We start from the raw sequence: 26,005 nt of genomic DNA on the forward strand, positions 1-26,005 counted from the left end.
CGTCAGGAGTGGTGATGAAGCGCTCGGCATGGTTACAGGCTTCAGGCCTTCCACCAGAGGTGCAAAACACCTTACAAGACATCCCGTTCGAAGGGTCAGGCTTGTTCTGAGACCAAACGGATGCCAGGCTACATAGTCTCAAAGACTCGCGAGCAACCCTCAAGTCGTTGAGAATGCACACCCCAGCGACACAGACGAAGCCTTTTAGGCCCCACCCTCCGCAGCAGAGACAGTACCACCCTCGCCCCAGGCAGGAACCGTACCGCAGAAGGGGCAGGGACAACAGGCGTAGGCAAAACAACACGCCTAACCAAAGCCAAGGCTAAGGCAAGCTGCAGCCTGGCAACAAGCAAGGATTTTGAAGTTGCGATCGAGGACAGCGTACTGACCCTCATACCGGATCCTCCCCTATGTTTCAGGGACCGTTTGTCCCATTTCTACCATGCTTGGTCCTGTATAACATTGGACCATTGGGTCCTTCGCACGGTGGAGGTGGGATACACTCTTCAGTTCTCCTCGCCCCTCCCTCCTATTCCCCATCCCTGTCCCTCTTCAGGGACCCCTCTCACGAGCAACTCCTTATACAGGAGGTGCAGGCGTTCCTCAGAGCAGGGGTGGTGGAAGAGGTCCCTCCAGACCTAAGAGGGAAAGGGTTCTACTCCAGATATTTCCTTATCCCCAAAGCAAAAGGGGGTCTCCACCCTATTTTGGACCTTCACAAACTAAACAAATTCTTAGTGAAGGCCCGCTTTCGCATGGTCTCCCTTGGCGCTATTATCCCATCCCTGGATCCGGGGGATTGGTACGCTGCCCTCGATATGAAAGATGCGTATTTTCACATCGCCATCCGCCCTGCTCACCGGCGGTTCCTGCGTTTCACCATCAACCAACACCATTTCCAATTTACGGTCTTGCCCTTCGGCCTAGCAACGGCCCCTCGAGTGTTCATGAAATGCATGTCCGTGGTGCCAGCCTTTCTTCGAAAAATAAAGATGTGGGTATACCCATACTTGGACGACTGGCTCCTCGCGGGCAGGTCAGAGGATGAGGTTCGCTCCCATGTGGCACTGGCATTACATGTGTTCCACAAGCTCGGTCTCTTGGTCAATGTGCCCAAGTCCTCACTGATCCCCACACAGAAACTGGACTTCATAGGGGCAGTCCTAGACTCGGTGGAGGCACAAGCAAGTCTTCTAGTTCCCAGGTTCCTGTCCATTCAAAGAGCCGTAACCTCCATTCAACAATTTCCCACAACCACAGCCAGATGCTGTATGCAGCTCCTGAGGCACATGGCGGCTTGCACACACGTAGTCAGACATGCCCCCTTGTGACAATCCCAGCTCAGGTGTCGAACTCCCTCCGCTGGTGGCTCGATCAACAGCAAATTTGCGAAGGAGTCCCCTTCACTGCACTGCAGCCCACCATGATGCTAGTAACAGATGCGTCAGACCTGGGCTGGGGGCACATTAGGGGACCTACGAACCCAGGGCTTATGGTCCAGGGAAGAAAAGTTGCTCCACATCAATGTGAAGGAGTTAAGGGCAGTTCGCCTCGCCTGCCAGACCATTCACACTACCATAGAAGGCCACAGTGTGTCAGTTCTGACCGACAACTCTACCGCCATGTTCTACATAAACAAGCAGGGTGGGTCTAGATCCTCTCCCCTCTGTCACGAGGCGCTTCTCCTACGGGACTTCTGTATCACCCACTCAGTTCAATTGGTGGTAGCATATCTTCCGGGGGTTCAAAAAGGGTTAGCAGACCACCTCAGCAGGTTGTACCACGTGCACAAATGGACGCTGAGAAAGGACGTCCTGCATTCAATTTTCCAGAGGTGAGGTTTTCCCCAGGTGGATCTCTTTGCCACCAAGGACAACAGCCAATGTCCTTGGTTTTGTTCATTCCAGAATCTCAGCCCAGGCTCATTGACAGATGCCTTCGTGATTCAGTGGGGCGGGAGCCTGAAGTATGCCTTCCCACCATTCCCGCTCATCCACAGGGTCCTGCTCAAGACCCGCAGGGACAAAGCAGCGATTATTCTCATCGCACTGGCATGGCCGTGCAAGCATTGGTTTACGACCCTGCTGGAACTGTCATTGACCACCCCGATTGCCCTACCCCTGCATCGAGACCTCATCATGCAGGACCAGGGTCGCCTACTCCACCTGAACCTACCGTCGCTACATATCACGGCGTGGAATCTCTCTAGCTAAACGCTACGGAGAATAGGTGCTCCCACCAGGTCCAACAAATTCTCCGTGGTAGTAGGAAGCCCTCCACAAGAGCGACCTACGTTGCCAAATGGAAGAGGTTCTCCCACTGGTGCGAGCCTAATCACATACAGCCTCTGCAGGCCTTCATCCCATCAATACTGGACTACTTGCTGCACCTCAAGCATCAAGGGCTCGCCCCCTCCTCAATTAAAGTGCATCTGGCCACCATATCGGCATTCCACCCGGGAGAGTTGGGTTTTTCTGTATTTTCCAACCCCACAGTAGTCTGATTTCTCAAGGGGCTGTAAAGGGTGTTTCCCTACTCACGCCTGCTGGTCCCTACATGGAACCTTAACTTGGTCCTAACTAAACTCATGGGGCTTTGAACCTCTAGCCTCTTGCTCTCTCATGCACCTCTCATGGAAGGTAGCGTTTCTAGTGGCCATTACATCGGCTAGGAGGGTATCGGAGTTGAGAGCCCTCACTTCGGAACCCCCTATACAGTTTTTTATAAAGACAAGGTACAGCTGAGACCGCACCCCAAATTTCTCCCTAAAGTGGTCTCACAATTTCATATGGGGCAGGACATTTGTTTACCGGTGTTCTTCCCCAAACCCCATACGGACCCACGCCACCACAGCCTGCATACCCTCGATGTCCGTAGAGCCCTGGCGTTCTATCTGGAATGGGGCAGGCCATTTTGCAAGTCGACACAACTGTTCATTGCCATTGCGGAGAGAATGAAAGGCCAGCCTATCTCGGCACAACGATTATCATCATGGATTGTGCTTTGCATCCGCACATGCTATGAGCTCGCCAAAGTACCAACCCTGGCGATCAGGGCTCACTCAACTAGGGCCCAAGCATCCTCGACAGCTTTCTTGGCGCAGGTTCCACTCCAGGAAATCTGTAAAGCGGCCACCTGGTCGTCGGTGCATACATTCACAGCCCATTACGCAGTCCATCATCAGACCAGAGAGGAGGTGGTGGTCAGCAGGGCTGTGCTTCCATCAATTGTTGCTTGACTCCTACCCTCCTCTAATGGTAAGCTTGTGAGTCACCTAATGTGTAATGGACGTGAACAATCACTCGAAGAAGAAAAGACGGTTACCTACCTTTTCGTAACCGTTGTTCTTCGAGATGTGTTGTTCACGTCCATTAACTTCCCACCCTCCTTCCCCTCTGTCGGAGTCACCGGCAAGAAGGAACCGAGGGAGAGTTGGGCCGGCAGGTGTGTATATATATGCTAGAGCGGGGCTCCGCTCTGGTAGGGGGGGACCCCTGCCGGCCCGACGGGAGCCGCTGAGGGAAAAAGTTTCCGACGTACATGCACGCGACACACGCACACCTAATGCATAATGGACGTGAACAACACATCTCGAAGAACAACAGTTACGAAAAGGTACATAACCCTCTTTTCTCTTTGGCCTTGACAACTGCAACCTTGCCCTGCTCATATCCATACAGAATATTACTGCAAAGACTATTTTTCTGGCCTGTCACTTTGTCACCCCTCTTTTGCATTCCTTCATTAGCTCCACCTTCTGTATCACATGAAACATAAGCAAATTATCAACACTTTCAGAGCCCTGGTGGCTTATCCTCACCTGACCTACCATCTCTTACTTGTTGTTGAGATATTAACACCGGCTTTCTCCCTTACTGCTCTGATACTTGGGAGGATCTCCTAGACAAGGTAGTTTTGAGGATGTTATCTTCCTTCAGATCCCTCCTTAAATGCTCCTTTGCCATGATGCCTACAAAAGTCTTGATAATGATTAAGCCTCTGGTGTGCTGAGACTTCTGTCTATCATGGTGACTAAAATTATATCATTGTTTCCTGGTACTCCCTCATTTGTCTGTCTCTAGCCAACTGCTGCCTCTTGTCTTATACTTAAATTGTAAGCTCCTTGTGGGAGGGACCATCTTTTTGTTCTGTTTGTACAGCGCTTAGCACAGTGAGGTACTGGTCCATGGCTAGGGCTCATAAGTGCGTGATAATATACAAATAACAACAACTGTGACCTTGAACTTGATTTGAAATACTTTGGGAAGCCAGTGTAGGGAGTGAAGGACACGTTTGATGTGCTTATGGTTGCCTTTGTTGCTGAGGAGAAGCGCTGCTGCTTTCTGTTCTAGTTAGAGTTTTGTAAGTTGCACAGGTATATCATGTTGCTGTAGTCCAATTGAGATATGCAGTGAATAACTGAGGCCAGGTCATCATCTGGTGGGATGGAGTCTTACAGCCAACTAGAGATGATGGAAAGTGTTAATCACAGATGCTGCTGTGTGAGAGCACATTGTCAGCAAGGAATCAAAAAAAAAAAAAAAAGTCCTAAACCGTGGTCTGAATTGACCAGTTGTGGGTGTGTCTCTTCACCCAAAGAAGACGGAAACATGGCTGCAAAATTTTAAAATGCTATCCTCTGCCCTCCAGCATTAGCTCTGTCTTACTCAGGTTCAGGTTCAGCCAGCTGAATAGAGTACATTGAAATTGTTCCAATTGTTAATTTCCCTCATTTTTAAAAAATTGTGCCTTTTTCCTAATCTGATTTTGTCTAGCCTCAGTAATTGCATCTTGTTATACTTCTGTCTGCTAGATTGAAGTGCTCTCTATAACCAGATTTCTGTTCCCCATATATTTATTTACAGACTTGAATTGTCACCCCTTAATCTTCTCTTTAATAAGCTAAATAGATTGAGTTCCTTGAGCCTGTTGTTCTAATATGTTTTCCAATCCTTTAATTATTCTCATGGCTCTTCTCTGAAGCCTTTTCAGTTTTGCAACATCCTTTGTGAGTTGTGCACAGCAGAACTGGACATACTATTCAGTAGCGATTGCACCAGAACCAAATACAGAGGTAAAATAGCCTGTCTACTCCTACTCGAAATTCCCATTTATGCATCCAAGGATTTCATTAGCCCTTTTGGACAGAGCATCAGGGTTTGGAGTTCAAGTTCAGCGGATTAGCCACCATAACCCTCAAATTGTTTTCAGTTACTGCTTCCCAGCATAGACTCCCTCATCCTGCAAGTATGGTCTACAGTCTTTGTTCCTAGATGTATGACTTTACATTTGGCTGTGTTTAAATCTATATTGTTTGGTTGAGCCCAGCTTTGCAAGTGATCCAGATTGCTCTGTGCCAGTGACCTGTCCTCTTCACTATTTACCAGTACCCCAATCTTTGTCATCTACAAACGTTATCAGTAGTAATTTTGTTAGCTTCCAGGTCATTGACAAACAAGTTAAATAGCGTATGGCCAAGATCTGATATCGTGGGATGCCAGTAGAAGCACATCCACTTAATGATGATTCTCTGTTTACAGTTATGTTTTGAAACCTTTCAGTTATCCAGTTTTCAAAATGCAGTGTGAAATCAAGTCAAATCCCCTATAGAAGTCTATTACCTTTATCAGCCAAACTGACGTTCTTATCAAAAATAAATATCGAGTTAGTTTGACAAGATCTGTTTTCCATAAATCCATGTTCATGGGCATTAATTATATTAATTGAGTCCAATATCGGCCATTCCATTATTATTTATTAATAGCAATAGACTGTACTAAAAATAATTTCCCAATTTTAAAGCTGCATTAACTAAATAGAGCAGTAAACTTACAGATTTTATAATTTTTCAAGTATTGATCTACTTTATGTATTAGATCTTTCTTTTCTAGCATCCAACTCCCTCTTTCTGTTGTTGAAGAAAGTAATGTTTCTTCATAGTGTTATTCATGATGAAAACATCTTTTAAATACAAGAACAATGATTTAGGGAAAAAACATTTTAATTAAACCTATTTGTTTACTAGCAGTACACTAGAAAAATCTCAGTATTCTTATGTTTTAGAATATGCTGTAATGCCTACAGTGTTTAAAGTATCAAAATAATGTATCTGTTTTTTCTTTGTGTCATGCTACAAACTGATTTTAAAGAGATATAAATATTTTCAACATCTTTAGGTGGTTACTGAGAATTCAGTGAGGAAGAATTTATACTATAATAATATCTTGGCTTTGTTTCACTTGTCGGTCATTGGAGGCTTCAGTTTGTATTGCAGTTAAGGTGTTATACTAGGCTAAACTCTGTAAAATGCTAGCATTTGTTCTTCTTTTTCCCCATCATCAATCTTTCACACTCATATCAAACCCCTAATGTATCAGCAGATTTCCCAGAGCTACTGGTTAAAATTACCTTTGCTTTTGGTAAACTATGAACCTTCAAACCTCAGTGTTTTCAGCTGCCCCCTGCGGATTCTGTGAAGCCTCTTTCTGGCACATTTCTCACTGCCAGTTACTTGTTTTATGTTTTAGAGCAACAAAAGCTGTAGATCTGTAACCTGTTAAGAGCCAGATTACTATTAAACTTGTTTTTCATTGTTAAATGAATTGTGCCAACAAAACGTGCAGCGGAACACTAAATCATGGTATTTATTAATAGGTGCAAAGAGTGAAAGTTTTGAAGGCATTGTTTTCTCTGGAAATCTTGAGCTCAGATATAATTTAACAGTTATACAAAAAGGATAATAAAAGTATGAAATGTGCTGTTGTTGTGTAATTACAATTTTTAGTTTCCTTTTCTGACAGCTTTTTTTAAATTGGCAAATTTACATGGTATGTTGGAATAAGAAACAATGTCAACGCATAAGCCATCTGTAAGTATAGATGGCATTATGTCATATGCAGTACTTAGGTTGTCAGAATACCATTAAACTTACATACTGTAAAAATATTACTCTTGGGAAGTTAGGGTGGAATAACAGTCTAAAAGTTTAAATAAACCATTCTTTTCCGTTCTACTTATTCTTCTGGCTATGTTATTGAATTTGGTGTTTGTAAAACTTCCCCCCACCCCCAACCCTCCCATTCCTATGAAAGAGACCATCCCTTCTTGACCGTCCTTGGTTGTGAGTAAATATGAACATCCTGAGAGGATGGATGGTTTTCTCACAGTACTCTGTCATTTTGAGATGCTCTTTTCTATCCCAACCCACCTATCTTTAAACTCTTGGTCAATTCACAATTGTGATGATTCTGCACTCAGGCTAATGCTGGGAGATAATTTCTCTAGTTTGAGCTGATATCCTCCTTTTCCGGAAAGTGAGGATGTCTCTTTTTAAACACTTGCAGGGCCAGATCCTCCTTGTGATACAATATATGGCCCACATGTGTCTGCATATCTGAGAAAAGATTTTGTTCTGAGCCTCCACTAATCTAGAATGTGGTTATCAATGCTGTTCCCAAAGTTAGATTTCCATCCTAAACAAAACTATAAATTACCAGCAGGCATGGGCTGATTGTGATGATATGATACCAATATCTCTAATTTTGAGAATTAGAATTTTCACCCTTGGAAATCCTAGAAATATCTTACTCTCTTACTGAAAAAGTGTGATAATACCTTGGTGAGTCCTCAACCCTTACAAAATACGTAGTACATTATGATGAGAACAATAAAACAAAAAAGCACACCTTTGGGAATAATTAAACAAAAATATTAATTAAATGGCCTTTTCTATAGAAGCGAAACATCTTGCCTTTTCAATATAAAGGCAAATCTTGGTTATCCAAACTTGTGATATCTGCTCCGCTGCCAAAATTCATATAATGATTTATCTCAACCTCTAGTTCTGAAAGGCAAAAGTAAATGAGATTTTTTTTTAATGATTTAGACTCAATAGAACGGGATGAGGTTGTAATCTTTTATTTTTTTAAAAACTAATGTTGCCATTTGTAGTTAATGTACTGATTTAAGTATTCTTCCAATTCATAAGATATTTAGCTTAAAATAAATTCAATATTTATTGGATTCAGCTCATTCCTATTCAGTACACATTGCTTACCAAGAATAACTACTTGGCCGTTCCCAACAAAATTCAAATAAAAATGAGTGAATGTCTTTGTCTCCAGTTGTCAAAGTTTGAATTTATTAATTTACTGTTATTAAAAAAAAAAAATTGCAGCAGAGTTAGGAATAAAGTAAAAATAAGTTGATAAACCAAAAATTTCCACTGGCTTTATTTTTTGCAACTTTGTTTTTGGTTAATACCTATCAGTCAACCCTGAGGTTTAAAATATTTTTAAAAAGAAGAAATAATTTATTGAAGATTTAAAGTTTTAGAGAATTCTTCCAAATCTCTTTTCAGAGAGTTCAGTTTGAAGTTTTTTTTGGTTGCTTCAAACAAAAAACAAAAACCACTTTAAAAGTGTTTAACAGGTTTATTTTTATTACAGAAAAATTAGTGACAATAATTCAAAATAAAACATCTTCATTAAAATAGTAACATTTTTAGTGCCAATATATGTTTATACATGTATATTTGTATGTGTTTTCAACTGCTATATATGCATCGTCACATTAAAAAAAAATATTTTATTGTTATGCATGACATATTTATTATCATGCATGATTTATATATAAGATAAGAATAATTTTCCACCCTAAATATTACAATATTTACAATGGTATAGATTTCAGTAGAGCAATATTTTTCATTTAAAAATACTTCTGCGTTTATTGCAGTGGGTACGCCTTATTACATGTCTCCAGAGAGAATACATGAAAATGGATACAACTTCAAATCTGACATCTGGTCTCTAGGCTGTCTACTATATGAGGTAACATTGATAAATCCAGTAAGCTTAATACATTGATGTGCTTTAGCTTTATTAGATGTATCAGTTTCTGTTCTAGGATTCATCTGTATATTTTGCTTCTTAACGAGATAGCCATTTAGTGAGAAGCTGCTTTTAAGCCAAATATAAGTATAGATAGCTAAATATAAAAATAATGCCATGTGAGCTTTTACAGTAATTTCAAAATATGTTATGATTGACCTGATCAAGACTTGCCTTTTAGTGAACTTTCAAAAAATACATAGATAGTAATCTGTTGAAGACTTTAGGCTTAGTTTGGTAAGGATTATAGTCTTGAATGTCGAATGAAAAGCATTTTTTTTCTAAATTTCTCTAAATGTTTTAACTGGCTTTAACAAAATACAACTATGAAAACAATGCATATATGCATTCAGCATATGTAATAGAACGGATTGAGAGTATGTGGTTAATTAAAATAAAAACAATTGAAGTATATTTTTAAACTCAAGTTTCATTTGTTTGCAGTTACCAGAAATCTGACTAACAATAAAGAAATGAGACTACAATGCACACATATGCATCACTTGGTTTATTTTTATGAGCATAGCTTTTGAAGCAGCAGTTAAAAAAGATTGGCTTATCTTCAGTTTTCTTTGCTTGCAATTACTGAACTTCGATACATTTATTAAGCCCTAAAATATAAACATAAATTAGGTTATGCATAAATACCTGTATATAACATTGGGCAATGAAAAAGTAAAGATGTATGGCAAACTTCCTACAAAATTAATGAGTTTTGCCTTAATAAAGGCATGCAAGATTGGCCATAATTAACTACATCCTCATACTTTGTAGTGTATCTTTTTACAGATCTACGGAATATAAACTTGTGTTAAATAATGTTTTGAACAAGTACCTTTCCCACTATATAAGACGATATCTATTTGCAGTCCAAACTCACCCCCTTCTTGGAGCTCAGCTTTATTGATAAAGAAATGAACAATAAAAGAACAAAGTTCAGCTAAATACTTCTTTCTAGGCATAGTTGAATCTAGGGTTTCCCCCTTTGGATTCCTTTACCCACACCTAAATCCTCTCTCTCTATATCCAGGTGAGGCAATAAGCCATCTGCTCCATTGAGGGTGCGCTATACTTCAATTAAAAAAACCCGTGGCTGGCCCGTGGCAGCTGACTCAGGTTTGCATGGCTGAGGCTGCAGGGCTGTTTATTTACAGAGTTGATGTTCAGGCTTGAGCTGGAGTCTGGACTTTATGACCCTGCAAGGTGGGAGGGTCCCAGAGTTCAGGTTCCTGCTACCTCAGCCGGAACATCTACACTGCAATTAAGCAGCTCCTCTTGAGTCAGGTGGCATGAGCCACCTGCGGATGTCTAACTGTAGTGTAGACATGCCCTGAGTCAGCAGAACTCACTTAACTCCAGCAAGATCAGCATCTCTAACAGCCTATACCACATATGGGTGAATTGCCTTCAGTTTTTTATATTAAGTATCTTACACACACACACTTATTAAAACAGTGCCATAAATGTGAATATCTTTATATACGCAAATTATATTTCTGCCCCAAAGAACTTGCAATTCTGCACGCAATTATTACTTTCAGTCATGGGGACTATTCACAGTAGTAAGTACTAGTACAGTACATCTGGTAGCAAATGTTTGCAGGATTGGCCCTAATTTGAGACTTGATTGTGCGTGGGGATTCCCTAGCATTGATATCTGTGCTCTTGCAGTGTTCCATCCTTGAAATGGATGGGATTCACACAAGAACAAATAGAAACATTAATCTCATTTCAGGATGAGGGCCTTGAGGAGAATGTCTTGATTTTGATGTTATTAATTGCGGGTTTGTTATTTTTAAACTTGGGATTATGTTTATATGGAAACAATAAATGAAACATTCAGTAAGCAGTTAGTGCATAAAATATTTTGTGTTTTTACAGTTAATTTATAATCCAAAAAAAAAAAAATATCAGATAGGAAGAAGCATGACTTGCAGTTCACAAGAATTATTTTCTGAGCTTGTCATTTTGGTATTGTGTACAGTATATTAAATACAGTGTGTGAATTTGGAGTATTTCTTTTTTATTTGGGCTACTTTGAAATAATTACTTTGAAGTAATTTTAGAAGAACTTAATAGAATAGACAGCAGGACATGTCTTACAGAAATAGAATCTGTTTTGCCATCTTTTATGACCAATTAAATACCTACTTGAATATTTTTCCTCAGATGATTTTTAGAATTTCCATATGGCAATAAATTATTTTCAGTGGTTTGAAAAGTTTTACCTGGATGGTACTTAAATATGACATTTAGAGAACAGAACAGTTGTTATATTTCATATATTTCAAATGTATTATATAATTGCACTGTATCAAATAATCTTCAAAATATATTTCTAATGGTTAGGCTTTTGAGGCTTTATTTACATTATTGTTAATTTTGCAACATGATAGACTTCGCTTTTTTGCTGGTCCTTTGCGTGTATCATGGAAATATTAGGCATTGTAAACTCGTGTTAGAACATGTAAATAATTCTTATTTTTGTTCGTTGTTTTTTCAGGTGTGTGTGTGGGGGCAGGGGGCGGGGCGGAAGGTCTTGAGATGCTTTCAAGTTATGGACTAATAATTGGCTTTCTCGAATTTGCCTATCAGTGCAGTTTTCCCCCTAAGCAGATTTCCCCAAATCAAATCCATTCAGTTGTTGATTCTACAAGATAAAACAGGAGACTCAGAGAGACCTAAAAAGAGTTTAATAACTGTTGCATGCTATCTTTTCAGTTCTGCAGTTTTCCTTCTTTTATAAGGGGTGCTGACCCACTTTTAGGCTTGTTGCATGCGCTAATTAAATCACTCATCAAAATAAAGCCATACAGTATTAAAAGTAACTAAATCTTGTTCCCTCTGTCTCTGATAGATGTTTTGTGTATCATTTGCATTTTAAAGTGTTTATTGTATTAATTTCATGGTTAGTGCTAATACAGTTTTTTAAATTTCTCCAATTTAGTTAGGGGAAAATTCTGGCTTGTTCATGACCTCTCAATAAAGGTCTAATTGACATTCTATTAAACCGCCTCTCAGTTATGTTTTAATTTGATTTAATATTTAAATTATAGGAAATTAGTTAGATTCTAGTTAATATTGCATTATATTATTTTGTATCCTATCCTACTGAAAGGTTTACTGTTTAATAATAAATATTAACACTGCATAGCTACTAAGGTTTTTGAAAGCATGTTTTAGACTCTAAAAATTAGACTTTCAAATATTCCTGAAACCTCAAAAACACTACTACTGCAGTTTTAATTGATATGCAACAAAGTAGACTTTACTAATTAAAATCAAGATGCTGTGCTTTTGCTACATGGACCTTTACATGGAAAAGTAGGTTTTACACATTTCCTTTTATTGTTCAGCGCAGCAATTGCATCCTTACAGGGTTGTAGGTTGGTGGCTTACAGTTCAAAAAAAAAGAGAGCTGCCACCAGCCCCGAAGACAGACAGTGGGCTTTCGTCCCTCAGCCACCCCCAGAATACTAATCAGGAAAGTCAGACCCTGGAGGTCAGGGAGCAAGTCAATCATTCTAGCGATCGTCTCAGTGTGGAGGATCAAATTAGCCTGAAAAATTCAGCTGCTGGGAGGAGAGGGCGAGCAGCTGTCAGGGGCAGCAGCGAGATGCACTAATGAACCAGATGAATAGTGCAAAAGCTTGAAAATAAAAACAGGACAGTTGACATTTTTCATCTGTCAAAGCAGGAGATGCATGAAAATATAGTATTCCTGTTTTAACTCCTTAGGGGACATTTGGATTTTTTTTAACACTGCAGCATTCAAACAAAAGTACTTTTTAATGAACACCTAGTGTACAAAAATGAGTATCTGTGCATTTATTTAGAATTTCTGCACATGTATGGATTCTGTGGTTGATTTTTGTTCTTTAGGCCTGCATTTTTAACATTATTTTAAAGATAAAATATGCTGTCATGTAAATCCAGGAATTACCATTATAAGAGTAGTACATTTCTAGAATTATTTTTCTTGGGTGCAATCTTACATTTGTCTTGGAATTGTTAAAAACCAGTATTTTTATTTCAAGTTAATATGAAATTAATATACAAAACTAGATTGGGTTTTATATCAAATATAATGAAAGTATATCAAATTATTTTTTTCTAATTTTTCTTTTCATATTTGTTTCCCATAATATCAGTTATCAACAGTGCTTAGGCCGTGAAAGAGTTAAAGTTATATCTGGAGGACCATAAGACAGATGAGAGCCATTTTCAGCTTGTCCTGTCCCTGCTGAAGCTCACTGAGTAGCACAGCATGGACTAGCGTGTTTCACACACACGCTGCATGTCTGGGGAATGTACACATTGTCCTTCCAAAATCAAACTTATTAGCACATGTAGAAATGGGTGACTGGCTTTGGGGCAGCATTGCGCTCAAAGCAGCATTCGTGCAGCTACGGTTCAAAGATTTAGAAGGTTTTGAACAGAATGCAAAGATTTTAAATGAATTTTTAAGTTAGTAATCCCGCTAACCGCAGTATTTGTCTGCACTTTAAATGTCAAGTTATAGTACCGTCTTAAAATAAATGTTAGGTTCACTGATGTCATTTTTAAGTTGCTCATTTTTTTAACAGAATTCTCCCCAAAAGGTGCTTATGTTTCTTGATTGCACATGAAAGTTGCACTGATGCCTGCAGATTGAGGATTTTTAAAATCTTTGAGCTACTGTTACAGGATATATCTGCAATACATTGCAAGCTGCCTTTTGAATAGACTATGGCATTCCACATAGAATCTAGACTACATTTTTTTCAAGATTCCTTTCTTTTTTTCAATGTGTTGAATTGTATATGAAATAGCATTCGATAGCATTTTCTTAATTTTTAAACTGTAGTAAGGTATCTAAGTGGTGGTCCAAAGCTACTACTGCTATCCAGTATTTAATTGTTGCTTTAGACCATATATTTTCTCCAATTAAATAGGATGAGTAATTGTTTGTTTTCAGCGGATCTTGTGAAAGAAATGTCATTGTTTTATTTTGTCTTTTGCATTTGGGACATGGGAGACCTTATATCTTAACAGCATAAACTGTGGCTAATAACTCAATTTTGCTTACACTAGATTATGAAGTATAAACCAATTATTACAGTTTATGAACTATTATGATCAGTATTGCACCATAAATCTGTCCATTAAGTAAGCACACCGGTTTATATTAACAGTTTTAGAACTGTTGCATTAGTGCTATAAGCAGAGCAGTCAATCAGAAGTTGGTATGAAATCTTACCATTAAAATAGATTTTTTAGCAAAATATTCCTTTTAAAAAAAATCTATGTACATTTAACTATGTAATTTTTTTATACAGATGGCTGCACTGCAGAGTCCCTTTTATGGTGACAAAATGAACTTGTACTCTCTGTGCAAGAAGATAGAACAGTGCGACTATCCACCTCTTCCTTCAGATCACTATTCAGAGGAAGTAAGTAATTTTCCTTTCCATGAGCCAGATCCTCAGCTTATGGAAACTGGCATAATTCTAGTGAAATCAGTGGAGATACGCCAGTTTATCCCATCTAAGGATCTGTCCCATGTGTTTACCTGTGTTGTTATACTTGCCTAAATGTTAACGTCTATGATGACATTTCTGGTATCCTTTTTAAAAATGATTGGGTTTAATGGTTCAAGGAGCACGTTATTTCCTCCTTAATTTCTTCGACCTGTTAACAAAGGGTCACTCATTCTCTATATTATATGTTGAATTTAAAAAAAAATTACTCACAAATATGATTGACACAGTTGACTTTTCCAGAATACACGATACATACTCCGTGTCGTAGTGGGATTGAACCTTATATCTATATTATGTGTTTCTAAAAGCACAGTTATAGAAAATGGCTCTCATCTATCTTATGTGGCACAATAAATTGGTGAACTAGCCTTTCTTTAGAGATTTAGATAACAATAAATGTGGATTAAGTTGCTAGTAAAAATGAGTTTTGGTCCCCACCTGATCCCAATTTATCCCTATTACAAATTTTACCACACAATTTGGCACAGATGACACTCTTCAAAAGAGAGTGGCCAATGCCTGTAGTAAGAGGGGATTTTCAAGTTAGGATTGGAGAAGCATACCAAGAATATGCCCCTACAATGGATGGCTCAAGCCAACGCTAATTGTTTTTCACGAGTATCAGTGCACCAGGTTTTGTTTTGTTTTGTTTTTTTAAAAGGCAGTAAAATAAAAGGAAAGCAAAAGAAGAGGGGAAAATAAATGCAAATATTTTTTCTAAACTATCATGACCTCACTTGAGAAAAATATAAATGTGTATATGTTAACAGACTGAAATTCCAGTTTTGAAATACGTTCCCACTTTGAAACAAAAGGAGCAAAGTGATAAAAGCTGCAAACCAGAGAAGAGGTATTAGCAACTAATTCTAATTTAATTCAGTCTCCATGAATTAAAATTTTGTTGAAAATGGATATAAACACTACATCTGAAATGTTTTTAATAAACATAAAGCTTTGTGCTACTTTGCTTAAGGAATGGAAGTTGTAATTCTGCACCATGAATCTATTGTTTTCAAAGACAGGGACTATTAATAAAAGATTGCTGTCCGGTTTCTCTTTGTTTTGTCATATTTATGGGGACAATTTTTTTCCTCTGTGAATAAAATTGGACTTAAAAAAGATAATTAGAATGCCGTTACGAAGGATGTAATGGTGATCTATCCTTTATGTAGTTTATGCAGTATGTCTCTGGCTTTCCAATTAATTGTTTTACATTGGCCATTTTTAATTATTATTTTTTGTAGGATACAAATATGGCAGTTCATATAACCAATTTCAGAACGGGAGGTCTAGAAATACAGTAGGGTGTGAACAGTAATGCAAAATGATAGCAAAAATGTCAGGGGCCGTTCTTTGTTGTGTCATTCATGCTGTCTTCCTTTTTCCATGAAGCGCATGAATATTTCACATATCGGCATCCTCATCCTCTATTCTTCTTGACTAATTTTCAGACTGTCTGAATTTGCATTTCACATGGTAGCTGATTAGGAGATGCCGAGTGCAGCAGTGAAACCTCAGCAGGCGGTTACCATGGTGACCTTCAGCAGGATTTTAATGATGATACCACTAGTGGTTCGTTGAAGTCGGCCTGCCTGCAGGGCTACTTCACTGCAGCTAAGTGTGAAGTTGGATATGCGGATTCTCAGCTAAGGGGCAAATATCAAAGTCTGGCCCAGATAGAAGGTCTTAGAGTGGGAAAGGGAAATAGATTCTACCTTTTACTTACTCTGTATAGTTTCCAGTTTTGAAAAGCGATACAAAGCAAAACATGTTATATTTTCCTCATTACAAAATAGATGTGCTCACGCACACAGGATAAATCAGTTGTTTTTAAAATCATTTGGAGTACTAGTGTTTTGTGACAAACTAAAAGAGCAAGAGCTACAATACCCTTTATAAATATAGGAAATAATTACTTAACAAAAGGAGTGAAATATATATAAAGTATTAAGAGACTGTAATAATGTTACTTTGCTCTATTGTGACATAAAGAATCTGGCCTAGTATAAAAAAGTTTGAAAAATTGCTATGTTAGTAAATGACTTTTTTTCTTAAAAATGTAGCTTTTATTGTGAATGGAAATACTGTGCAGACTTGGAACTACTGAAGAAGAAACAAACAGACTAAGTGTTATCTGTCAGTTTATGGTGATGTCCTTCTGCACTAGAAAATTTAGACCTCGGACCTTTATCCAGGTTGGAAGTGTACGCAGTTGAGCAGTAAAGTTTAGAGATTACTGAACTCCTGAAACCCTCTTGAATGCCTGATATTCTGTAAAGATTAATTTGATAAAAGAATAAATTCACTCTCAAACAGAAGTGTAAACACTGTAGTTACAAAATGTAAGAAATGTTAAAATACATTTCCTGTACGCTAATTTTAATTAGTTCTGAGATAAAACTGGCATATAAAATTGAACTAACTTATTATAAGGCTCATTTTTATTTTAATGATCAGCATCTGTATTATGAGATCATAGCTTCATAGGAGGTTATCCAAAGATACACATGGTAGATTTTCACTTTTGTATATTTTTGTTCACATTTCTCATAGCTGTAAAGTGCTGACCAATAAAATTGCAGTAGAAGTTGTGACATATTTCCCCAGCAGTGAATCACAAACCAAGATTTTCAAATTACTAGTAACTTTGGGCATCACAATTTTTGGGTCTCCAACTATTGGAATACCTTAAAAATGTTTGATTTTTCTGGCAGTGGGGTCCATTGTGAAAATGAGGCTCCTTCATGGTGTCTCCAGTTGGACAACCAGAATCACTAACAGTTGTTAAAATCATGGCCACAGCATCTAGCACAAAGCATTGCTTTGTGTGTTGGGGAGTGGAGAAGAACTTTATATCCTGATTTAGGTCCCTTTGTGATTTCTCAAGAGTACATGACCAGCAATCCTAACCGATAGGGATATTCCATACACTCCTCAATGATGCCCAAGCAGTATTTAAGCTGAAAAAAAGCCAGCAGATCCAGAGTTGCAGTATTCTCTGCTAGTTTTCTTGCCTGCACTGAGAGATGAATCAGCAAGAATATCTCCTGCTCTGAACAAGAATAATTTTTTTCCAATTTAAAACTGGAGTCTTTACCAAAATTTCAGGTTTTCAGTGCAAAGTTCTTCCCTGTCATAGTTTTAAGTCTTTTTTTCCTGACTTGAGGGACATTTATTTATTTGGTGGCTGACAAACCTGTTAAAGCTTAAGAAATATGTGCTACTGCTCCCTGTCAGGCTAAGCTCCAGGCTAAAGGCAGTGACTGTGCTAAGTCCACAGAGGAAGTTAAGCAGCATAATCAGCCAAAGAAGGATACAGTGAGGAGATGCAACAGGATGTCCCTCCAGTTCAGTCACAGCCGTGTCTGCCTTCAGCATAGAGCCTGATGGCCATCCAGTGCCTTACAGGACAACATTGCTATCCCTGCAGTATAGCCTGCTGACATTAAAATCCTAGGCTTTATTCCCAGGGTTTGTCAATGTCTGCTGTTGTTTGAGAACCAGAGGGCCTGACAGAGGCTTCCTGTAATTATTGAAATAGATACTCCTGGCAGTGGGAAAAGGAGCCAGAATCCTACATCAGGCAATCTAGCAACAATTGTCTGCTTTCCTTTCACAAAATATCGGTATAACAATTCTTATGTTCCTGTGTTTACAAAATGTTTCATGGTCATAGCATTTCTCCTGTGCAGGATGAAAGTGAATATTTTACTTTTTCCACATGATTGGTTATTCAAGGATGACACTGAGCAAGAATTCCAAGAATCAATGTGTGCCACCATCATGATGTTGGGCACTTATCATGAACTCTGGTGACTCCACAGTCCCAGTTTGTTCTTTAAAGTACTGATGAACCCTATTAGACCCAGCTCAACTCTGAACTTTTCTGGCCCAGGACAGATTCTTGCACATTCTTGATGTGTCAGAAAAGATTTGTCAGATCCAGCAATTATGAGCAAGGATCAAGCTGTAGATACAGACTCTTGACCCAAAGAAGTGTTTTTGTGGTATCCATAATATGGCTCCATATAAGGCAGTCTCAGTGGGCCCACAGTTTATCATTGATCTCAAGGCACCTGGACTCATGCACTATATTGAAAGGACAGATAACTCTTACATATACTGACTTGCTGGTGGCCCAAGGCTCCGAACCACATTCCTCCGAACCACACTGCAGTAGCCACAAGTGTATTCTGGCTAGGATGTGGGGAATACATACAAAGGAGCTTTGAATAAAAGGGACATGGTCTCTTCGGGAAGCCTCCTTACAAACGTTTTCTAGAAATGACACAATTCTTTTATACACGGAAAAGTTCCAGAGATATGAAATTGCAAAAGGTGGACAATCAGGACACCACATTTCACATATATTTGAAAATACTTACAATTGTGGCTATAAAGGATGGTTAGGGCTAAAAATATAACTGATTAGTGGTACCATTTTGCCCATTGGTGGTCCTTAGAAGTGAATCTCCATGTTCACTTCTGAAGCTTTGTACTATTACATAATATGTGGTGTGTTAACAGTAGTAATTTCACAGGAAGATGTCATTGCAACTGTACCAAGATTCTGGGGCTGAAATATGCACTTTCAGCTAGATAGAAGTTCAGCTTGCTTAAGAAATTAATAAAAATATCACTAAGTCAAGCAGGGATTATGAATCGGTGGGGGAAAACTTTACCATCCTTTTGTTAGCTTTTGAGATAAACACCTCCATGCATAGTCAGCAGCATGAAAGAAGGATAGAGTGACCTTCCTGAGCAAGGCTCCCTACCCTTTTCATATTTAAATCTTCCTTGAAGACAAACTTCTGTTATGTTGCCTATATTGAGTTTACTTGACATATATTAAATGAAAAAGAATAAAAGAACATGATGTTTTTCATTTCCCTACTCATAGCTATATATGCCCCAATCCTTCAAGGACTTAAGCATGACTTTATGCACTATGAGAAGTCCTATCGACATCTCACAGGGTGAATTAAGCATATTTGTAAATTTTTGCAGGATCAGGGCCATATTTTGTAAGAGATTATATTTAGTATCTTTATATCTTTCTTACAAATGGGGTTTACTTACAGGGTTCTTTTTGCAGGGCCAGGGCCTCAATTCCTCTGTCGTTCTCTTCCTGTTGGTCTTGTATGCTGGTTGAGCTGCTCTGCATTTGGCCTGGTTAATTTGCCTGCCCGGTAGCTCATGATACGTTCCTCACATTTATTCCATGTGGGATTTTAGACTCTTTTCTTGTATTTTTTGCATTGCAGAAAGGCAACTTTTTATAATTAAAAAATAGACTTATATTTTATGACCTTCAGTATCCCCCCTCCGGCACCCTCATCCCCAAATGATTTAGCTCAATTGTTCTCTTTTGTTAACGGAACAGAGCTTTGAATATTGGCCGCGAGAAGCGGTACAATTTCTTTTAAATTCACATGATTGGTATAGTCTAAGTGTCTGTGTATTTAAAAGAGAATATTACTAAATTTACTGCAATTAATTTTTGTTAAAAGAATCCTCTCTAATCTTTAAATGGACCACTACATTTTCAACACTAACTTAAATGTGTCTCCCCAAAATATTTTGGGTTTAACAAAATATTGAAATTCTCCTTGTCAAAGTGAAATTAGCTTTCTGGATACTGTATAGGTGTCATCAAATAAAAAAAAAATTACCATACATAGATGTGACATTAAGTTTGAAAATTTAAGTGTCCAGAACTCAGAAAATGTAAACATTAAGTGCAATATTGTTAAGTTAGTGCTTGAATTTTCTGACTCCTGTGCATTTAGTTCATATAATTTAACATCTGAAAAAGAACAGGAGTACTTGTGGCACCTTTGAGACTAACAAATTTATTAGAGCATAAGCTTTCGTGGGCTACACAGCCCACTTCTTCAGATGCAGATCCTTTTGGGGTTTTTTAAAGAAATTTGTGGCCAATGCATTTGTTGTGCCACTGCTGTATGAAAGCATATTTGAATATGCAGTTTATCATGCCTTTGAATAATCATGAGGGTGAAGGAGCCACTGTTCTTGGTGCCCGGCAGAGGTTCCAGAAGGCTGTATTTGGTGCAGTAATCACAACTATAGTTTTACAGTAATTGTACCTGCATATTTTGTATACAAGTACTTTTGATGGTACGGATGCCTTGGAGGATTTAACAAAATGTCAGGGAGGATCAAAAATTTGTGACTGTGGTAAGGAGATTCAGGAGGGTTTGACACAGTGATTTAAAAGAAAAGTATAGGAGGAATTTTGTATCTGGTAATTGCTGGTAAGGGCTGGTATTCTAATAAGCAATCTCTAGGGAAGCAGGTTCTAGAGTGCAGACTGCCTTGGAGAATATGCAAAATTTGAAATAGATGACAAATTTGCTCCATATGAAAGGTCAGTAGACTGACTGGATCCCTTCTAACGTCACTGAAAGGAACTGGGGAGGGAAGAAGAATCCTAACCATTTTCCACCTTCCAAATAGCAACAGGGAGTACCTAGAAGTTCCAGTAGCCTTTCTCCTGTATCCCAGGCCAGCTGTTTCTAAATTTGTGGACTCTGAGGGGCTCAGTGGACTCTGGGGCTTGTCATATTAGAGATGTGTGTGCTCCCAGATAGAGGCATGCTTGTATATGTTTCTGTCTGCAAGTTGTGCACTTAATTCAATACGAAAAAAATAGAACTTAATCTAAAGGCCTTTGAAGTGTTCATTTCATGACACTTTCCGTATAGATCTATGTGTGACTCAATTTCACTTTAGCATTTTAGAATATAAGGCCTCAAACAATACACACAAGTCACACTATTGAATTCAGATAAATAGTTTATACATACATGTAGTCTTATTTTGAAGTTACTCATGTATGCACAGGATAGGGGCCTAAATCTGGTATTCACTTACCCTGAGGAAGTACAATGAAATGTCATAAAAGTGAAATGATTACCTGGGGTATAGAGTAAATCTGAATGCAGTCCTACCACACTTCCACAGTTTCAGCCACTCTTACTTAATTTAAGAACTTGAGAAAGCACTACTAACACTTGTCAACTGGTATTATTTATTGGCTTTCTTATACATTATTGTTTTCCTTTTCTAGCTGCGACAATTAGTTAACATATGCATCAACCCGGATCCAGAGAGGCGACCAGACATAGCCTATGTCTATGATGTAGCGAAACGTATGCATGCACACACTGCAAGCAGCTAAATAGACAAAAGATCATGAAGAAAAGAACCAGAAATTTTCAAGTATTTTTGTGCAAATCCTCCCACCCCTTTTTCATCTGTGTTACATAAATGTAGTTATTCAGAACAGACTGATGTGCTTTGAATTGTGAACCAGTTTACACACAAGCTTCCTGAGGTGTTTTTTTACCAATTCGTAGTTTAAAAATATAGGTTTAAATAGTAAATAAAAAACAGATTTAAAATGTAAAGTATACAGTGGAAAATAGTGGTTCCTGACAGCTTTAAAAATAGTGATTTCATATGTATTTTCAAATGTATTTTGTTAATAACAAAATTGTAATCAGTTGGGAGTTCAATTCTAAAACATCATAGCACTGCAGTTTTGCACGATATGGATATTAGGCTTATTACCTAGAAACAAAATGTTTGAATCTTTCTCACTTTTTATAACTTATGGAAGTTATGAATCAACACAATTAATGAGTTTATTTTAATTTTTGTTCTACAAGGGAAATAATTGTAAGAGAATTGTTTTCTATTTTATAATGAGTTGTACGTAGTTTGCAGTCCATCTTCTCAAGATAAGTGAAGATGGAAACCATCTGATTAGCTGTTTTGATGAAATGGCAACTGTTAAATGTGAAAAAAAAGTTTTTTGGCAAAATTGTGAGACACTCAAAAATCTCTGTAACTTGTCCCTTTGTGTTATTGTGGCTTAAATGAACTCAGAAAATTGGCTTTAAGGATTTGGTTTGGCCAGGTTAAACCCCATACTTGCAATTTGATTGGTATGGCTTGACCTACATACCTGTGCAGCACTTTGTTGACTTCAGTGGGTCTGTGCACAGTCAGATCCTAAAACCCTTGCAGCTTCCTGTTGTGGTAAATGGGGTTCGTCTGCACAGGCACATGACTGTCTGAACAGGCCTGTTTGAAGGATGAGGGCCTTACGTTACAACTCCCTAGGGATTTCTGTTTGTGGTGGTGTTTCTAGATTTTGTTTTAAAATCCTTTGGGTGACCTTATACTACTATATTTTGAATTCCTTCTAAAAATACTTTTTTAATCCAATGCCTATTGCCCAAAATACAACTGTGCATTGTAATATTTTCATAAAATACCGGGTTTTGTTATCTACCCTATCTTTTTATATGCTGTAAAAGTTACTTTAGCTTTTGCATTTAAAGAAAAAAAATCAGTGCTGCTTTATTTGTGCAGTCAGTATATTTGTTGATTATACTTTAAAATGGTATCATTTCACCAATATTTTATCTGAGTTCGAAAGTAAGTTCAAAATATGTTGGTTACACTTATATTGGTCACTGTGTATGCATGAATGATTTATTTTATTTGGAAGTGAAAGTAAGTACACACCAATACATTGTACCTATAAATGCTGATGAAAATTGAGGTCTTAATTTCTCAGAATTTCAAGACCATATTTTTAAACAAACACATAAAGCTGCCAAAGTGGTTCATTGCTGCAAGGTTGACAATGAGAATTTTATTGATACCAGCTTTATTATTGAGATGTAGTTAATTTAAATCTTTTTTTGATACAAAAAGTCAGGAAAAAGTAAAAATTCAGTACTTACATGTAAATATTGGATCTGTATACATGAAGTTCACGATGCATTCAACATTTATAACTCTTGTTTTTCCACATTTCCTTTATTAAACAAGTTTGCTTAGACAGTAAAATGAACACTGTGCAGCAATAGTTCTGTTTCTTTGATAGGAACCTTCATTTGATTTGACATAATTTGTAAACAATAAGAACCCAGCTATGGATTTATAGACAAGTTTCAACACATAGAAAAGTTTTTAAATGTTAAGAAATGACATCTTATTGAAAACTATTTGTTTTCAAAAATGCAGTATTTTTTTATACGTCTGGATTGGGCCCACGTCTTGCCTATCTCTGTCTGGCAACCTTTACAGTGAGCTTCCATTGAATATATCAATTAATTTACTAGCTCTTGGTGACTATTATGTTCCATAAGATTTGAAATTAAATGAAATAGTTTGTACTAAAACAAGGAACAGAGTAGTATTTGCTTGACCACCAGCAATAGCTGTTAGTATGCAAAATTATTCAAGTCATTCTTTTAATCTGTTCTGTGTCTGATAAACAACATTTACAAGGATTGAAAAAAGTGTACACAGTGAAGTTATTTCTATAAGATAGTCTATATATTTTAACCTCTATTTAGGTCAAATCCGCACATCACTTTTTCTGAAGAAACTAATATTTTAGGCAAAAATTATTTCTGGAAGGCTGTACGGTAAGAAAATTACGGGAATAGTTGAGTTAGAAAATGCACTTAAAAATGCTAAGGCTTTTTTAAAAAAAATTGATGATTTAACCTTATGTTGAGTAAAATAAGTAATTCTTATTTTAAAAGCATTAAAATAATGGTATAGAGATGATTCAGTTAAATCTTAGGTGTTGCAAACAATTACCCAATGAAGATGAAAATGCTGGGCAGCCTAGTGTCATATATTGAAGTTTACAAAGGGTAAATGAAGTTTACCCCTGTTTAAGGGTCAGGTTCTACAACTTACTCACACTAAATAGTACTTAATGTAAATATATAGAACTACCATGTAAGTAAAGACTGTAGAATCTTTCCCTTAATAAAGTGCCTGACAGCATATAAGAATTATAAATATAGTAATAATTATTACAACCATTTCTTGAATGCCTTACCATTTAAATAGCTTCTATTACAAAACACCATTCTAGTTACCACATACTGTAGGTATTGTTAACATTTACCATGATATTTATTTTACCAGTTGCATTAAATGCTTTTCCTTTTAAATGAGTATTTCATTATAACCAAAAATGTGTAATTATTCTCTGCCTTATATTTCAATAGTACTGTAATATTATTGTCTTCCTTTGTGAAATACGGTATTTTGTTGTGCTTTGAACACCCTTGCTGAGAAGTCTGCTCTTGGTCTTAAACTACTTTGCTGTACAATATTCTAATATAATAAAACATGCAAAAATTAAATATAATGTAAAAATTATAGCACTTCCATGATAGTTTCTGGAGCCTTTCCTGTTACAGATAAGTAACATCTAGTAATATACATATCTTGTGAATAATCTATTACTGCCAGTAATTGATTATAGATGAGAGTTATTGAATGGTGCAAGAGAAAGTTTTAAAATCTTTATAACATATATCAAAAGTGCATAAAATATTACAGCAGGCATGTTCATGATTGCACAAATGTAATGCTTTTAGGTAATACTTTTAAAAGAGTATTTTTAAATTAAAATGAGGGTATATCTGAAAATCATAAAAATAAGTATATATATCATAAAAAAGCATGAAAGCCCCAATCCTGCAAGCTACTGCATGTGGGTGGACCCTTCTCCCTTCATGGAGTTCCATTGATTTCAGTGGGCTGCTTGTGCACACAGGTTGAGTAAATAGTAACTACTGTACAGTGTATGCAAATGACTTCTGTTTATTCAACATACCAATTAGACCTTTATCTTTCACTGTTCTGTATTGCAAATTACTGTGCTTTATTTCTTTTCTGTACAGTTCAGTTGTTCAGATAGTAATAAGATTAGTAGTCTGATCATTTGAGTGTTTCTTTTTAATGGATAGGAATTTTACAAAATATGGCAGATGTATAAAAAAAAATTAAGTGTCTGAGAAGGCTTGTGTTTCATTAATGTACTAAAGCCCTAAAAGGTAAAAGACTTGGTAGCTGCTTGAAAGTGGGGGAGGTCGTGGTACTGCCTGTGCCCAGTGTGGTTTTCTGCAGCAATCCCCCACCCCACAATCTCCACCTTTGTTGCTGCAAAGTATTGTTGGATTAGGGTCAAGGCAAAAAAAAAAAAAGAAAAAAGGCGAGGGTGCTGAGTGGAGAGTACTGTGATTTACAGAGCTGGGTTAGCGGGCTCTGGAAGTGAATTCAGGAAGGCTCATAATTTACTAGTTGAACTTGAGTGTATCTGTCAGAAAAGCATCCAGTTTTGATTTAAAAATTGCCAGTGATGGAGTATCCACCAGGATCCTTGTTAAATTGTTCAAATGGTTAATTACTGTCTCAGTTAAAACTTTACATCTTATTTCTAGTCTGAATTTGTCTAGTTTCAACTTCCACCCATTGGATTTTGTTAAACCTTTGTCTGGTAGATTAAAGAGCCCTCTATTATCAATTTCTGTTCCCCCATAGGGCCTTATACACTGTGATTAAATGACCCCTTAATGTTCTCTGTGATTAAATTAAATAGATGGAACTCGTTTAGAGTGAGGGGACGGACTGTAAGTTCTTGAAATGTGGGGACTGGTGCTAGTTTGGGAGATAGGCTTCTGGGTGGTCAATTTTAGATCACTGATCTCTCCATTACTTGTAACTCTCGTATAACAATCAGTATCCTAG

General features: G+C 37.6%; 1 protein-coding gene across 3 annotated transcripts in view; it reads left to right on the forward strand.

The window, feature by feature from the left end:
• Positions 1 to 23,487, forward strand: part of NEK7 (NIMA related kinase 7) — a 137,998-nt gene extending 114,511 nt beyond the window's left edge. For all 3 annotated transcript variants that reach the window (XM_034778206.1, XM_034778207.1, XM_034778208.1), the window contains exons 8-10: positions 8,737 to 8,831; positions 14,210 to 14,323; positions 21,504 to 23,487. In XM_034778206.1, the coding sequence (XP_034634097.1) occupies positions 8,737 to 8,831; positions 14,210 to 14,323; positions 21,504 to 21,614 (320 nt within the window). In that variant the 3' untranslated portion in view covers positions 21,615 to 23,487. The remainder of the gene's footprint in view (positions 1 to 8,736; positions 8,832 to 14,209; positions 14,324 to 21,503) is intronic.
• The last annotated feature ends 2,518 nt before the right edge of the window (positions 23,488 to 26,005 follow it).

The sequence above is a fragment of the Trachemys scripta genome, chromosome 8, assembly GCF_013100865.1.
Source record: "Trachemys scripta elegans isolate TJP31775 chromosome 8, CAS_Tse_1.0, whole genome shotgun sequence".
NCBI lineage: Eukaryota > Metazoa > Chordata > Testudines > Emydidae > Trachemys > Trachemys scripta.